The following is a 15,979-nucleotide window of genomic DNA, read 5'->3' as shown; positions in this document are numbered from 1 at the left end:
TAATTCCTCTGTAGAATTGGATCAGCAGCTCCTTGGGCAGTTTGAGCTTACTGAGTTGGCGCAGAAAGAACATTCTTTGTTGTCCTTTTTTAATGATGTTTTTGATATTAGCTGTCCATTTGAGATCTTGCGATATGATAGAACCTAGAAATTTGAAGGTTTCTACTGTTGATACTGTGTTGTCAAGTATTGTGAGAGGTGGAAGTATGGAAGGGTTTCTCCTAAAGTCTACCACCAGCTCCAAGAAAGGGGTCCTGGCTAGAAAATGCCAGTCTATTTGCTCCAGGCCATCCTTATTCCTTACTTCTAGCTAAGGGATGCAGGATGCCTAACTATTTGTTAGTGTTATCAGTTCTTTAACCACCTAAAATCGATATAAGTGTTACACATGCATATTCTCTATGAATAAACATTCTTTCTTCTTGCCAGACAGACTGCACAATTACAAGCATCCCAGTTTTCTTTCAAGTGCATGCCACAGCCTTGCTTCATTTTAGCAGACAGCCCATCATTCGTGAATGGGTTCCCCCCACTGGGTTTCCTATCTGCATGCTTGAAAAGCTAAAAATGAACTTGTATGCAGAAAGAGATTATGATCATTCCTTGAAAACTATATAAATCCAGGCCATAAAATCTAAAGTGCATGTATATTTACATGGTGCAAGTAATAAAGAATAATACTAAAAGATGCACAGCAGGCAGAAACCTATATGGACACTAAGTAAGAGGAAAGCAGTTGATAACTGTGTTGAAACCAAGTTGTCTTTTAATCTTGCCTGTGTTATGAATGGTTAATGTGGGATGCATATTAATGTAGGATGTACATAAAGCATATTATTGTTGCATTACACTTGGAATAAAAATTAAGATTTATCCATCAAACACAACTTAACAGCAAACAAGCCAAGTCTGAATCACAGAAAAGGCAACTTGACCTGCAGGCTTCAGAGGTGCATATTATGAATACCCCAAAAATTCTTTCTACCATACCGACAATAAGAAGACAAAATTATACATGTCGAGGAGCAGACAGATCTTTATCCCTCAGTCTGTCAAGGCTGTCAGCCCTGGAGAAGTGATACACTAGTTAAATATATAATGGTACCAAAGAGTTGGAATGTCACCAATAAAAAAAAAAGAGAGACAAAAACAGGTGCACACTGTCAAATTACCGCATGCTTGGCAAGTCATGATTATCACTGTAACTATGGAATGCTACAAACTCCAGGAAAGCAAAGCTACTGAGCATGACAGCTGCTGCTCTCAACCTGCAGGGATGGGAGGGGGGGTGTTATATAAGCGATACCAGATAAAGACAACTAACTGAAATAAAAGTCAAAAGTTATTAAGGGAAAAGAAGGCAATCAGGCTAAAGGAACAGACCGTTTGGAGATTAGACACCCAAAAAGTAGTGGAAGAAAAGCAAACAAAATCTTGCAGTCTGACAATTGCTTAATGAGACTAGGAGACATGTGGAGGGGAAAGGGGATTGGGATACGAAATATGTACAACAAATGGATGGTGGTTATACTTCAGAAGAGTAGCTGATTTGTAAAAAAAGAACACAAAGGCAACAACAGGCAGCTCCTCTGTGTAATTTTTACTTCTATATTATGAAATAAATCTACAGCTCTTTTATTTGCAGAAATATAAAGGACAAAATGCCATATAACAGTATTCTACCAAACAGCTCATTAAGCAGCAATGCTTTCAAACAGATCAGGCAATTCATATAAATGGATTACCTGCTGCAGCAGCCAGAAAAGCTCATACAATCCTTGGTTGTATAAACAGAGGCATAGAATCAAAAATCACGTGAAGTATTAGCACTACTTTATAAATCCTTAGTAAGGCCACAACTGGAATACTGCACTCAGTTTTGGTCACCACATTACAAAAAAGATGTTGAGACTTTTGGGGGGGGGAGTGCAAAGAAGAGCAACTAAGATGATTAAGGGCCTTGAGACAAAAAAATATGAAGACTGGTTGCAGGAATTGGGCGTGGCCAATCTAGAGAAAAGAAGGATTAGGCGTGACCCAATAGCAGTATTTCAGTATTTGAGGGGCTGCCCCAAAGAAGAGGGGGTCAACTTATTTTCAAAAGCACCAAAAGGCAAGACAAAAAACAATGGATGGAAAATTATCAAGGAGAGAAGCAACTTGGAATTAAGGAGAAATTTCCTAACAATGAGGACAATTAAGTGGAACAGCTTGCCTTCAGAAGTTGTGGGTGCTTCATCACTGGAGGTTTTTAAAAAAAGACTGGACAATATATTTGAAATGGTATAGGGTCTCCTGCTCAAGGAGGGGGGTTGGACCTCCAAGATCCCTTCCAGCTCTGTTCTGATTAATGTTTTGGCAGGACTGTGTTGAGCCCCAGGTCAGAGCTATTTGCGAGAATCCTGGACTAGGCTTTGGAAAATTAAATTCTTATGTAGCCAAGAAGCTCACTAGATGATTGTAAGCCAATCACTACTTCACAATTTTTATCCTGCAGGACCGCTGTGAGAATAAAATAATCAGTGGAAGGACTACATTATGCCTACATCAACTTCCTGAATAAAAGAAATGTGATAAATATAATGAATGCTTGCTGCAAATTAGACATATTCACTAACCATTTAAAAGTAGACTTCCTTCAATTGAATGTGGCTCTTGGTAGCAATAAAAAATTATTTGCCATCCTCTTTTGATGATGATGATGATGATGATGATGATGATGAAGAAGAAGAGGAGGAGGAGGAGGAGGAGGAGGAGGAGGAGGAGGAGGAGGAGGAGGAGGAGGAGGAGGAGGAGGAGGAGAAGGAGAAGGAGAAGGAGAAGGAGAAGGAGAAGGAGAAGGAAAAGGAGAAGAAGAAGAAGAAGAAGAAGAAGAAGAAGAAGAAGAAGAAGAAGAAGAAGAAGAAGAAGAAGAAGAAGAAGAAGAAGAAGAAGAAGAAGAAGAAGAAGAAGAAGATATATTGCCTATAGCTCTAAAATTTTCTAGTGATCTTCCATGCAAGTCTGGTGTGGTTGATATAAGCAATGTACCTACTTATCCAACAGGAAACAATCCTATTAATTAGGATGATGGGAGTACAGTATAGTAGAATCCAATAGATTTCAAGGGCTACATACTTAGAAACTTTAAGTTTGTACTATCTCCCTTTTCATTGGTTTCTACCCCACTGGCATTTATAGAAACTCAGTAGTACCATATTTCACTTGCAACAAGCTTCAGTGCCTAAGGGCTCATGCAAATTGAGACTGTCACCTTTTGTTTAAGGAAAAAAAGAACAGCTTTGCCCTTAAGAGAAGATTAGTACTATGACAGATTTATGAAGTTCTAAATTGCAAATCTGATCTCTCCATCCTATACACCGCAGTGCCTGAATGAGAAAAGCTGCCTATACTAAGTAGATGCAAAGTCCAAAATGTAGTAGTACAATTACATTTTTGTTGTGAATCCATAAAAACAGTTGAAAAAGTGATTGGTTGTTTGCAATAAAGTACAGTACCGTAAAACTGATTAAAGAAACAAGACTGGATTAGACCATATAAAGCTGTTTAATAATACTGTCCTTCAATTATCTAATTCTACAAGTTACTTTCATTAATTTCACCAAAAGAAAGATAGCTTTGTGGGGTCTTATGGTTTAGCCTTCTAGATTCTCTCTTTGGTGGAAATTATGTATATCTGCTGACCACATACTGCTGGCAGAGCATGTGTCTAGCAAGCACATCAGCAATGGATGAGATACTCAACATGGTTTTATAAAGTTTCTATATTTTCTGTTAATGCAACAGAAGATTCACCTGAAATTCTCAACTGCTTTTGTTTAGCAAGAGTTCAAGGTAACATAGGCCAAAAAGACTTGGCAAAAGTAATTCACATTTATCAGCACATTTGGTCTATTGCAATGTGCTCTATGCAAGATTGCCATTGAAGATTATTTGAAAGCTACAATCTAAATAAGATGCAATGAACATGCTATTAGCAGGTGAAACTCATTCTCTTTTATTGGTTGCCAGGAGGCTTCCAAGCCAATTCAAAGTTCTGGTCATTATCCATGAAGCCCTATATAACTATACCATGGCCACAGGTTACTCTAGGGATCACTTTATCCTATATATAAATTACCTCTATAAATCAGGAAAATACATAATTCATTGGTTATTCTGTTAAAATTTCTAGAGTGGGTCTTCTAAAGGTCGTTCCTTCATTAAAACCAGAGTAGCATGAACCAGAAAGGAGGTCCCTTCTGCTGTTGGTCCCACATTACAGAATATATTGCTTCTAAAAAAGTAAAGGTAAAGGTTCCCCTCACAACCTTTAGTTCCTGACTCTAGGGGGCAGCGCTCATCTCTGTTTCAAAGCCGAAGAGCCAGCGCTGTCTCCGTGGTCATGTGGCCGGCATGACTGAACGCCAAAGGCACGCAGAACACTGTTACCTTCCCACCAAAGGTAGTCCCTATTTTTTCTACTTGCATTTTTTACGTGCTTTCGAACTACTAGGTTGGCAGAAGCTGGGACAAGTAATGGGAGCTCACCCCGTTATGTGGCACTAGGGATTCGAACCTCTCGATTGACAAACTCAGGGTCTTGGGGATGTCTGTATGCTAATGTCTTGTTGAACATCCAAAGTCTTTTGAATGGATAATATAAAAAATAGTCTAAATAAAAAACAATGTACTTCACTGAATTTCTTCAGCTCGTTCCCCTATAAGGCATATTAACCACAGTGTTTTTGGAATTTAAAAAGAATGCAGTGGAATAATAGGAGATACTAAATCCTCCTACTCTTCCCCCATATCTTTTGCATTCCCAAAGTTATATTATTTGCTAAGGAGAAACAGAGTTGGACCCCTAGATTGTATTCCTTTGAGTTGTTTCTTCCAACATTATCTGCAGCTTAATAAAGGAATAGTTATCAGCAACACAATAATGGGGTGAAAGAGACTAGTTTAAAGTAATAGCACAAGGAAAAATAATTCAATCCTCACTCATCTCACTCTTGAAATCACTTATTTTTTTAAAAAAAAAACTTGATCTACAAGCTAGGCAGAACCTAACAAATTATCATTATAATAAATAGTATTTACACAGACTTTCAGTCATACAAGAAAGCCGTACAAGAAAAAGGCAAAAATTACATTTTAAAACTCCCACAATAGTTTTTCATCATTTATTCCTGCCATTTGTTATTGACTATATCCTATACACCAAGGTTTTTCATTTTCTTTATTTGTCTTCTTCATGCAGATTTTCCAGTGTGCACTTGATGAAGTGTACAATTCTACCTTTCTGTCACCACATACCATAATATTTCATTTTTTTGTTCTCTCAATTCTAGACATAATTTCTATCTATCCAACCTGCATAGACACTAATCTTCCTGCCTTCAGACTGATTTCATTCCTTATTCTCCCTTCTGGTCACATTGGTCCCTCATACTCTCCTTTGTTAACCCACATCTTCAGCTTTGAACTGAGTCTCCCACTCAGCATCATTGTTGTTGTTTCCTGTGTTGATCACAATTTACTCCTGTCTAAAATATCCTATTTCTCATCTCCAACCCTCCAATCTGATCACTCAATTCTCCTCCAATATTCTGTCTATTAACCTCCCTGACTTCTCCATTATTGTCAGCTTTTACTATCCTTCCCATCTAAGACTGCCACCTGCAATGATATTCAACTCATACACACATATCTCACCTTCTACACATGGCAGGTTCTTATCTAATCTCCTTTCCCCATTAGTACCCTGACTTTGCCAGGCCCATTTACTTTGCCTCCCCTCAAAATGTGAACTCTCCATGACAGTAAGCTTTCTCACCTCTGTGTGTTCATAAAGTCCTGAGAAAAATGCAGAAAGCTATATTGAAGCTATTGTTTCCTGAGACTCATTTTTGATTATTTGTAATAAGCACGTTCTTGCAGCTACCCATAATTCACTCCATCCTTCAAATGTTAACACAGAATACAACATGAGCCAAGCAAATGTTACTTTGCTTGCTATTCATGAGAGAAATAGAAGGCCACTTAGAGTGATGAAGGAAATAAAGCAAATATGCAATAATGCTACCAAGCCTAAATTGACATTGCAGTGAATTCTGAAATTTTCACACTGGATATGCATGCAACCCATAGAGCTGACTAGAGAAACCAATAAAATAACATTCAAGCAATGCATTTCACCTAATATTGTATGAGAACCGGTTTACCATCAAGAAACAGGAATGTGGAAGATAACGGTGTACAAATCTTATGCACAAATCAGATTCTTGATAAATTCTGAATTATTAAGGAGTGTTCTGTCCCCCCACCTCAGTCCGGGAGGCACGTGAACTGACTCAATTAGCCAGCAATTTAGTCCACGGCAGCTATCAGCTCTGGCAGCAGACCAGCGAACATCTGCCAAGGTTTTCCCTGATGTTACCGGAGCAACCAGGAAGTCAGGAATAAAGAAGCAATCCAGGCCAAATGCTCAGTCAAATAGTTCAGCTCAATTTTTCTCCAGTCAGTTTTTTTGTCCGTCATGAAGTAGTAGAGCAGCCCCTCCTGCTTTTATACCCTGTGGGGTGTGGCTCTGTGACTCAGCACTTTCTAGGCCTGCTCCACCCCTTCTTCTGTTGTTCCCGCCTCTCTTGTCTATGAAACCAGGGAATCTAACCAGGACTGATTGTCCACAGATGTTCCCGCCTCTCTTGTCTATGAAACCAGGGATCTAACCAGGACTGATTGTCCACAGATGGGTCTGGAAGCATTGTTTGGGCGGGGGGGATACAGGAGACAGAGGCCTCGTCACCTCCTCCACCTGGCCTGCCTCTGGCTCCTGAAGCTGAGCCAGAGAGGCCGGCCCTGCAGAGGGGAGCTCTGACGGCCCTTCCCCCTCACTCTCTGAGTCACTTTCTGGCAGGGGGCCAGGCTGGGGGTGGGGGCTGGAGCCACAACAAGGAGCTTTCATATCACACAGCCCATCCAAGCTTTAATCTAGAGAGCACAAGCATGGAACATGAAAAAATTATTCACTCTTTTTCTGAAGAATCATTAAGTAACAAAACTAGCCAATCAAGGAGGCATATAGTCATTATTTCCCTCAAAACTAGCATGTAATGTCCTGTGGAGCTTGTAGTCAGTCACCCATTCCTGCATATATTAGAAGCACCCCAATTTGTTTGTCAAAAGCAGATTGGTAGAACCCTTTGATCTGAAGGTGACAAAAGTCAACAGCAGGAAAGAGTCTAACAAACATTAATTATTCCCTCAGTAATCCACACAGGATGCTAGAGCAATATCCCAAATGGCTAATTGTTTCGCAAATACCCAAGGACAATTTTCTCTTCCAGAATCAACGAATGCTGATCTGTAAAGGCCAGTAAATCTATGCATGAGTAGTCATGCAGTGTGCAATTTGAAATTGATGAAAAAAGAATATTTTTGTTATACATTGTTATCTTGAACTGCCTATGACGATACCAGAATATTGTTTCAGCATCATAGCAACTCTTTGAGATAGGTTGATCTGCTCAAGGTCACTCAAACAGGTTTATACAAGTAAAGGATTTGAAATATGTTTTTTCTCATATCAGACATTGCAATAACTAATAAACTGCTTAGGTCAAACTCATTTATTATCGAGTAATGTTTTCTCTATTTAAAAATGTAACTAAATTTTCAAATAAATGAACAGATATAAGAGACAATGGATTTGACATTCCATCAAGAATTGGTGATGCACTTTTGCACTAAGCAAAGGTGTTGGACTTACATAAGAAAGAAAACTCAAAACCAGTGTTATCCTCTCCCATTTCTAAATGATCAAATCATGCTGGAAGAACATAATCCTATCTTACTACAGTCAGAGTAAATTGACAATTCATCAACATCTTCACAAACATTTAAGAAAATATGAGGACTTTGTGTACTTGATTATTTAGCATAATCAAACTTTACACTAATCTGAACTAGTATTACTTTTTATTTTCATGGAGCAAAGCATTTCGCTACAATGCACTTCCACACAGAAGAAAATAAAATTTGTCCAATCATATTGTAGTGCATCTCATGATAAATTTAAGCCCTTATTTCCTGGACACATCATTGAAAATAAATACTCATTACAGGGGTAGCTTTATTACATGATAAATCTGATCTTTATTTGGTATCACACTTCATTCAAAGAGACTTCTCCATTACCTCTGCAGTAGCTAAACAATGCCCATATAAATTTCCCTTAAAAACCTTGACTTCTTTCTATAGCCTCCAGTAATTTTATATGCAAGTTGTTAGAGAAATAAGTTGGTATCTGATGAGTCACTGAATCCATTAGCTTGTACTGACCTACATAACTACAGACTCAGTTATGCATTCTCCATCTGTCTAGATAGCTTTGCATCATGTCAGCTCTACACTGAGCTGAACTGCCATTATTCCTAGAATGATCAGGATGAGTAAACATTTCTAACTATTAAATATAGAAAATTGGAGGACTATATCAGCAACTCAACAAGGAAATAATGCTTGTTTTACGAGCTAAAGCAAGACTTGAGATGACATTTTTCCAAAATTTGGTTTCATATATTTCAAAAAAGGCTGTTATTAAAATGTACAATATGTTTCTGTCTTCCTCTATCTTGATGAACATTCTGAAAGTGCTGCTCATCACAGAATAATCAGGTTTAACAGGTTAGACATAATATATGCTTTTATTGTTGTTAATATATCATGACCTCCTTTCATGGAATTGTCATTCCAAACTACTGTTTCTTTTTTGGTTGTTGTTTTTTTAGGCTGATGCTTTTAACACGTTTCTATGGTTACAAACCAAGGTCACATCACAAAAGCCTGGACAGCAAGCAGTTCAGAAAGACAAAAGGCAGTTCACATTTTTCATTGTATTAAATAATGTATGAATGTTAAGATGGGGAAGGGGTGAAAATGAAAAGTGTGCACTCCTAAAAGGAGATATCAGCTATGAAGGACAGTAGAGAAAATATGCTAATGGTTACAAGGGTTTTGACTAATCTTTATATGTCATGAATGTTTAAGTTAATATGTACCTGTCTATGTGTATATACACAAATATAAATAGCACAACATGCACATTTCTTTTCAAAAAACCTAAATCAGTCTCTTTATTGCTGATTACAAACATATCATACAGTAGGACTATGCTAAACTCTAGATTCATCTATCTGAAGTCTTGAAAGACCAACAATAGATTTAATATTAGGCCACCTTGGCTGGTAAACAAAGTTCATGCACTTTACAAATGGTGCCCGTTAATATGACATAAAGTGCCTATCTATATTTTACTAAGAAAGAGCAATAATTTTAAGAAAACCACTTTATGGTTGATTGGTTGGTTGGTTGGTTGGTTGGTTGGTTGGTTGGTTGGTTGATTGATTGGTTGGTTGAGATTTGAGTCAGTATTAACTTCTGGTGACTGCCTGGACAAGTGCCTGTAGTTTTCTTGGCAGTGTTTTCAAAAGTGGATGATCATTGTTTGTTTCCTAGGGATGAAAGAAAGTGATTGGTCCAAAGTCAACCTACTGCCTTTGTACCTGAGGCAGGATTAGAAATTACAGCCTCCAGGTTTCTAGCCTAGTGCCTTAACTACCACACTAAATTGGCTATGGTAATATAATTATATTTATTTACTTTATATATAAAAAGTGTGGAAATTACAATTACCAGTAATTTACATCATGCATCCAATGGTGAAAAAAGGCAGAAGCTGTAATTCAGGAGCTCCTGGAACCTATTCCTACTTAGCTTTTATAAGAAGCCTCTAGAGAATGCACATCTAATGCATACTGTAAGTCTATATAACACATAATGACTTTCAATAAGTCATTATGTGCAAAACTAAGAATAAAGGCACACATTTGGGTTGTCCAAGAATAATTATTTATGATCCAAATATCAACAGATAGTTCAAGGAGAGATGTTTATTGTGCAATTGCCATGCCTCAAGCACAAAACTTTTATGTTCCATATTTGTAATACTTATCTTTTTCTTCCTATTCCTGAAAACTTATTAAGGAAAGGAAAATGAAGCAACTGCATAATGCCTTTTGATTAGTAGTACTACTAGAAGTTACTCATCTGGAAGAACACAAGGAAAGGAAACTATCCTTCCCACTGCCACTATCCCATCATTATCCCGAAATGGCATACAAAACAATCCAAAGCTTCCTACACAGTGCTACCCACTGTTCACAATGAATAGCCAAGTGAACAATTTATTAGAACTAATTGAAGTGCCTGAGCCTTGGAAGTAAAGCACATTAGTCATTTAGCAGTTGTACTAATGTTGCAATGCTTTTGTTGCCATTTCATTACTGCTCCAATGGCCTAATCATATGCTCAGTCACTGTTCAATCAGTACCCCGAGTCCTGACAAGCTGTCTTGTCAGGTTTAAAATGGTAAGATCTCTGTTCTCAGTCACCTCAATTATTGACTGTATTTTATGGTCAATCTAATGGCCAAATGGTTATCAGCAAACCACCAGGTGCCTGTAATAGGAGAGTGACCCTCAGTTTATATGTATCATTATTGTTCATTAGCAAATAATTAGATTCTTTAATCTGAAAACTCAGAAGCATACAAATATGACTGAAGATCTAATTCTAGAAATAAGTGTACTAAAAGGTTTTCTTTAAAGATAAAGCAACTAAGTGCTGCTCTGGGCATTTGAGTTATAGAATTGAACTTGGAAGGGTTTTTTTTCTCTCTCTCTCCATCCAATGTAATTCAATGCAGGAATCCAAATTAAAACATCCCTGACAGATGGTTGCCTAGCCTTCATTTCCACATAACCTGTGAAAGGGAACCCATGACCTCTCTGGATAATTATTTCCATGTTGATGTTTTCCTAATATTCAATTAGGAAACTGAAGGAATAGAACATACATATTACTGAACAGACTTATTTTCAACACTACAAAAGAATGTTCATATATAAGCAGAACACAATCAAGACAAGGTTGTGTAAGGCTGCAATGTTGTAAACATTTCATTTTGTTCATCCAAATTCCATCAGTAGCTTACCCCAATCTGGTGTACAGCATCCAGACATAGTAAATCTCAGAGCCCCCCACCCCCAACTCTCAACTGATATGTCCAACCAGAAGATATAGAGCAGACATGTCAAACATGCTGTCAGGGCTCCAAGTAATACCCCCAATGAAAGAAGACTCTGGCTAGAATTTCCTCAACGCTCCATTAAAGATGTCATATTGGCAAATCTGGGAAAACCCGAATCTGAAAGCTTCCAGGCTTTCCCCACCCAAAAGAAAGTCCAAGTCCCTTCCCCTGCACCCACATGTCCATCACATGGTCAAATCAATGCATCATCCCAACTGGAAATGCCTCCCAGGCATGCCTCTCACACCACTCCAGGTGCAAGGCAGAATGTCCTTGACTCTCAGAGAAAAGAATTTTATTATGGCTAGTTATCTTCCCAACTCTATACAATCCCCCAATCCCAGCTTCCCACAGCACTAAAGGTGGCAGCCCTGAAAATCCAAAGAAAAGATGGCTTCCAGGGCTGACACATGCTGCCCGCGATAAGTTGTGGAGTTGGTCCACGAGGCCATCCCAGAGATGTCGAGGGACTAGGCCCTGTTGCCACAGGCCCAGCCACACCTACCCAGACAGCCATAATGACCAGACCATGCCCACCCCAGCCCCCCAAGGGCAAACAAACTCCTGATGCGGCCCACAATGGGATCCAGTTTGACACCCCTGATATAGAAGAATTCAGGAATTTACTTTCTCTTTAAAATATTATCTTGGCACCAGTTATTCTAAAGTGTTCCTGTGCAAAGAAAAGAAAAGAAAAGAAAAGAAAAGAAAAGAAAAGAAAAGAAAAGAAAAGAAAAGAAAAGAAAAGAAAAGAGAAGAGTGGGTAGGGGGAAGCAAGAAGACAAAGAGACATAATACCTATTCCTTTTTTATGTATAAATTATTTTTTATTATACATTTTCTTTTAATTATACATTATGTTTCCATTTCTGCAACGACAGTGTTCTGTCAGTATCAAATCTCTTTTGAATACACGTAATATTATACACCTTAATTATAGCCATTATTTTCATAATATATACAATATAATCTTCACTTCTGGTCATTCTATACAATTTAATCTGTAATCAAATGTAATCTAATAATAATAATAATAATAATAATAATAATAATAATAATAATGATGATGATGATGATGATGATGATGATGATGATGATGATGATGATATTATACTTATATGTATATATATATACATTTACCTCTATTTTATTAATCATCCTTAATTATAAATTTACTAAGTTCTGCTTCTGTTTTCTATACCTATTGCTTTTGAGCAGTGGTGAAATCCTACATAGGTTGCTACTGGTTCGCTGCCCACGCATGCGCAGTACACACCAAACATGTGCTGCCCACGTGCATGTGCAGTGCACGCCAAATGCATGCTGCGTGCATGCGCATGTGCAGTGCATGCTTCACGTGGAGAAAAAAAAGCCTTTTGAAGGTAAGCACAACAGCGAGGGGGGGAACAGTTGTGCCATGTGATTTAGATCTGCTAGAAAGCAGGATTTCCTGATTTCTAGTGAATATAAATCGCGCAGCACAGCTGATCGTCAGAAATACTGGTTCAGACGAACTGATAGCTTTTTTTTTACTACCGGTTCTCCCAGACCGGTACGATCTGGTAGCATTTCACCCCTGCTTTTGAAGCAAAAGAATAAAAATATCAAATATAACACCAGTACATAATTCAGTCTGATGAATTTAAGCAACCATTTTTAAATGGTTTTTCAAAATGGATGCATATTCTGCATTTATGGAAAGTAACAAAGTAACTTCTTTCCAAGTTACATAGATAACTTGGATATTATCTATAAAAAGACAGAGGGAATCAGTGTGAGATTAAAATAATGGCTTTCAAATGTACAATACAGAATATTATTCAGGCATACTTTCTCTTTTGCAGATTAGCAGGAAGAAGAATCATGCCAAAGGGCCCCATCCTAGACTTTGCGTAAGCTGACTAGAGAAGTTGCTCTTCCTAGTACCTGACATACAACATATACAGAGAGCATCATGCAACACACCAAAAATGGGGGCCAAATTTATTATTTTATTTAATGCCATGCAAAAAGCAAAATAATTGCTTATGTATCACTGTGTGAAGGTTGTTTAAACCAGCAATCCCCAACATTTCTGGCATTGAAGACTGGTTTCGTAGAACACAAATTTTCCATGGGTGTGCGCATATGCGGGGGGGGCATGCCGGGGGAGCGCATATGCACGGGGGAACAGGGCCTGTGCCAGGAGCCACGTGTGCATGTAAGGGGGCAGGGCGCATGCACAGGGGCTGCACACGTGTTGCATTTTGGGGTTCAAGTGCGCAAACACGCATTTGGACACTTGGTCCGGAAAAGGTTAGCCATCACTATCCTAGGGTGTACACAGAGAGCAACTTGGCCCAAATTCACCCAGCTGCTTTTTGGGCTTAAAGTGGGATAAAAACCTATGGTCTCCTGGTTTCTAGTCTAGTGTCTTAACCTCTATTTCTTTATATTCCAAATTTTAAAGGGTAGTCTTTTCTAATTTATCCTGGAACCTAGACTTTCTGAATGCACAGTCTTTTCCAAAGCTTCTGATTCAGAAAATCTTACAAAAGGCTCCTACTTCATCATCAGTGAGGTCCATAAGAAAACTTATTTAGATGAGTAATCCCCTTTTTTGTTTGTTTGTTTCCTATTGTTGTTAATTGTTACAATTCTCATAAAGAATGCCGCGACTTACATTATCTTGTGATACAATTGCTAAGAGCTCTTGTTAAGAAAAATCACAAAATTTCTCCAAGATGATTGGAAGAAAAGGAATTCACTGTAAACCCTACAAATAAAGAGGATGGGAGAATCAATGTTGTCGGCAAGTAGAATTATACACTTTTAAAACACAGGGAGGTGAGGTTTTTTTTGGGGGGGGGACAAAGCAAGGCCAAAAAGGCAGGATTTCCAACAGATACACAGTGGGTAGAACGAGGAATTTAATTTTGCCATCAGTTTCTTCCCACAATTTCCTGTAGCTACTTTTTCCCCTCACTAGGGGTTTCAGACTTGTGCTGCCATGTATAATAATTACGTTATCCAAACAGCCTCACTGCATTCAATTACCTGAGCAATCCCTGAAAGGAAGGAAGTTTAAGAACATTTGGTTTGCCGCCATTTAATATACAGTGCAGCAGTATTACCTTATGAAGAAAGAAGCTGCTGCTGAAGTACCTGTGGAGGCGCCAGCAGGAGCAACCAAACTCTGGGAACTGCCAGTCCCCATCTGGTCACAGTTGTTTTGTCCTGAGGTAACTTGAAAATTAGAACCTTCTTTTCCACACTCTCCTGCTGTAGGCTCCTATGAAAAATTAAATTAATTTAATTTCAAAACAGTGTAATTTAAAATATTTTATTAAGATGAAGCATTTATCAGGACGGTTTTCAAATAATATGAAAATTAGAAGGAAGTCCAAATGCTACAGAGGGCATAATTAAAACTAAACATCACTATGAGAAACTAGAGCCAGACTGAGAAGCCTATTGCAGAACTGCAGTTTCCAGCATGCCTCATAATTTGCCCCTCTAGGTAGGACTGAAGGGAGCTATTTTACATGCAATAGTTCTCACTTGTTTAAGATGATATTGAATATTTAAGTATTACGCAATAGCAGTTACACAAAAATGGTATTAATTCTATTAAATATATACATTACAATTAGCAGCATGATTTAAGATAAATAAAAGGCTTTTTGAAATAATCATTGATAAAGACAGAATTGATTAGTTGCCTACTCATATCACTTACTACTATTACCACAGAATTCTGTGACGTCCAATTTCAACACTTCTGGAAGATGCAGATTGGGAAAAAACTGGACTGACCTTTTGCATGCTAAAGTACTATTTAAATGAATAAACTAATTGTGATAATAGTAGTAAGTGACACTTATCTGAAATCATGCTGTTTGGGGATATATCCTGGGACATATATGAGGCAATTCCTACCAATGTACTTACAAGCTTTGGTACGCCAACAAAATGGGGGGCGGGTAAAGGTAGAACGTAGAAAATAGAACTTAATGAAAGGGAACAGCAGCATCAAATAGCAAGTGCAACTGTTTAGGAAATATAGCAAACATAGATCTTTTAAAAATATCTAAACAAAGAGACAAAAACATTTTAATGAAAAGAAAAAGAATTGTGATATCTTGATGGAAATCAAAAGATGCCTGTGAGACTTTGAAAGATCCATATCATGTTGTTGCATGGCTTCAAATAAGTTCCATACCTGTGTTCTCCTACCATCATCTATGTCCAGCAGTTGATTTGATTTATATCTTTCTCAACCATGGTGAGCCCAAAATTACTTATTTATGACTGTGTGGGTGAGAGAGAGAGCAAGTGCAAGACATAAAGACTGCAATCATTCCATCTGCTATGTTGGATGTTCTACCAAATTTATGTTGGTGAAAATTTGCATTAATCCTGCTCTGAGCTGTAGCAGATACAATATTTTATTTACAGGACCTCAAAAGGAAAGGGATTTGAAAGTTTCATGAGTCACCTTTCACAGCTACCCTTAGATTAATAGATTGGCTGATTAATTAACTTGCATAAGGTCAGAAATTTTTTTACTTTAAAACGTATCTTCAATTATATTTTGCCTCTGCAAAAAATCATTGCAAGCATTCCTCTATGCCTTGCAACCTAGCCAAAGGAAGTAGGATGAGAATTGACAAAAAATACTGTTTTCCCTTCCATGGACAGGCCACTATGCTGCTAGAGGTGTTTCTTTCCCGGAATCTCTATAAGACTGGAGTTACCAGCAATTCATTTTCTTTCCTCACCTAAGTGAGGAGAATTTTCCTAACCAGGAATTTTCCAGGACCATCTTCCTAACTCACAGGCAGTCTTCAACTATCTGTTCTTGAG

At 38.0% G+C, this 15,979-nt stretch overlaps 1 protein-coding gene across 8 annotated transcripts in view; it reads right to left on the bottom strand.

Moving 5' to 3' along the window:
• The window catches only part of KIF26A (kinesin family member 26A), a 238,481-nt gene that overhangs the window by 57,173 nt on the left and 165,329 nt on the right, over positions 1 to 15,979 (bottom strand). For 7 of the 8 annotated variants that reach the window (XM_058162818.1, XM_058162819.1, XM_058162820.1 and 4 more), the window contains one exon: positions 14,248 to 14,405. In XM_058162818.1, coding sequence (XP_058018801.1) covers positions 14,248 to 14,405 — 158 coding nt within the window. Of the gene's footprint in view, positions 1 to 14,247; positions 14,406 to 15,979 lie in introns of those variants that run through there. The other variant, XM_058162825.1, reaches the window with a different exon arrangement.

This window comes from Ahaetulla prasina, chromosome 1 (genome assembly GCF_028640845.1).
Source record: "Ahaetulla prasina isolate Xishuangbanna chromosome 1, ASM2864084v1, whole genome shotgun sequence".
In the NCBI taxonomy this organism is placed as follows: domain Eukaryota; kingdom Metazoa; phylum Chordata; class Lepidosauria; order Squamata; family Colubridae; genus Ahaetulla; species Ahaetulla prasina.
This window is presented reverse-complemented; position numbering and strand designations above follow the sequence as displayed.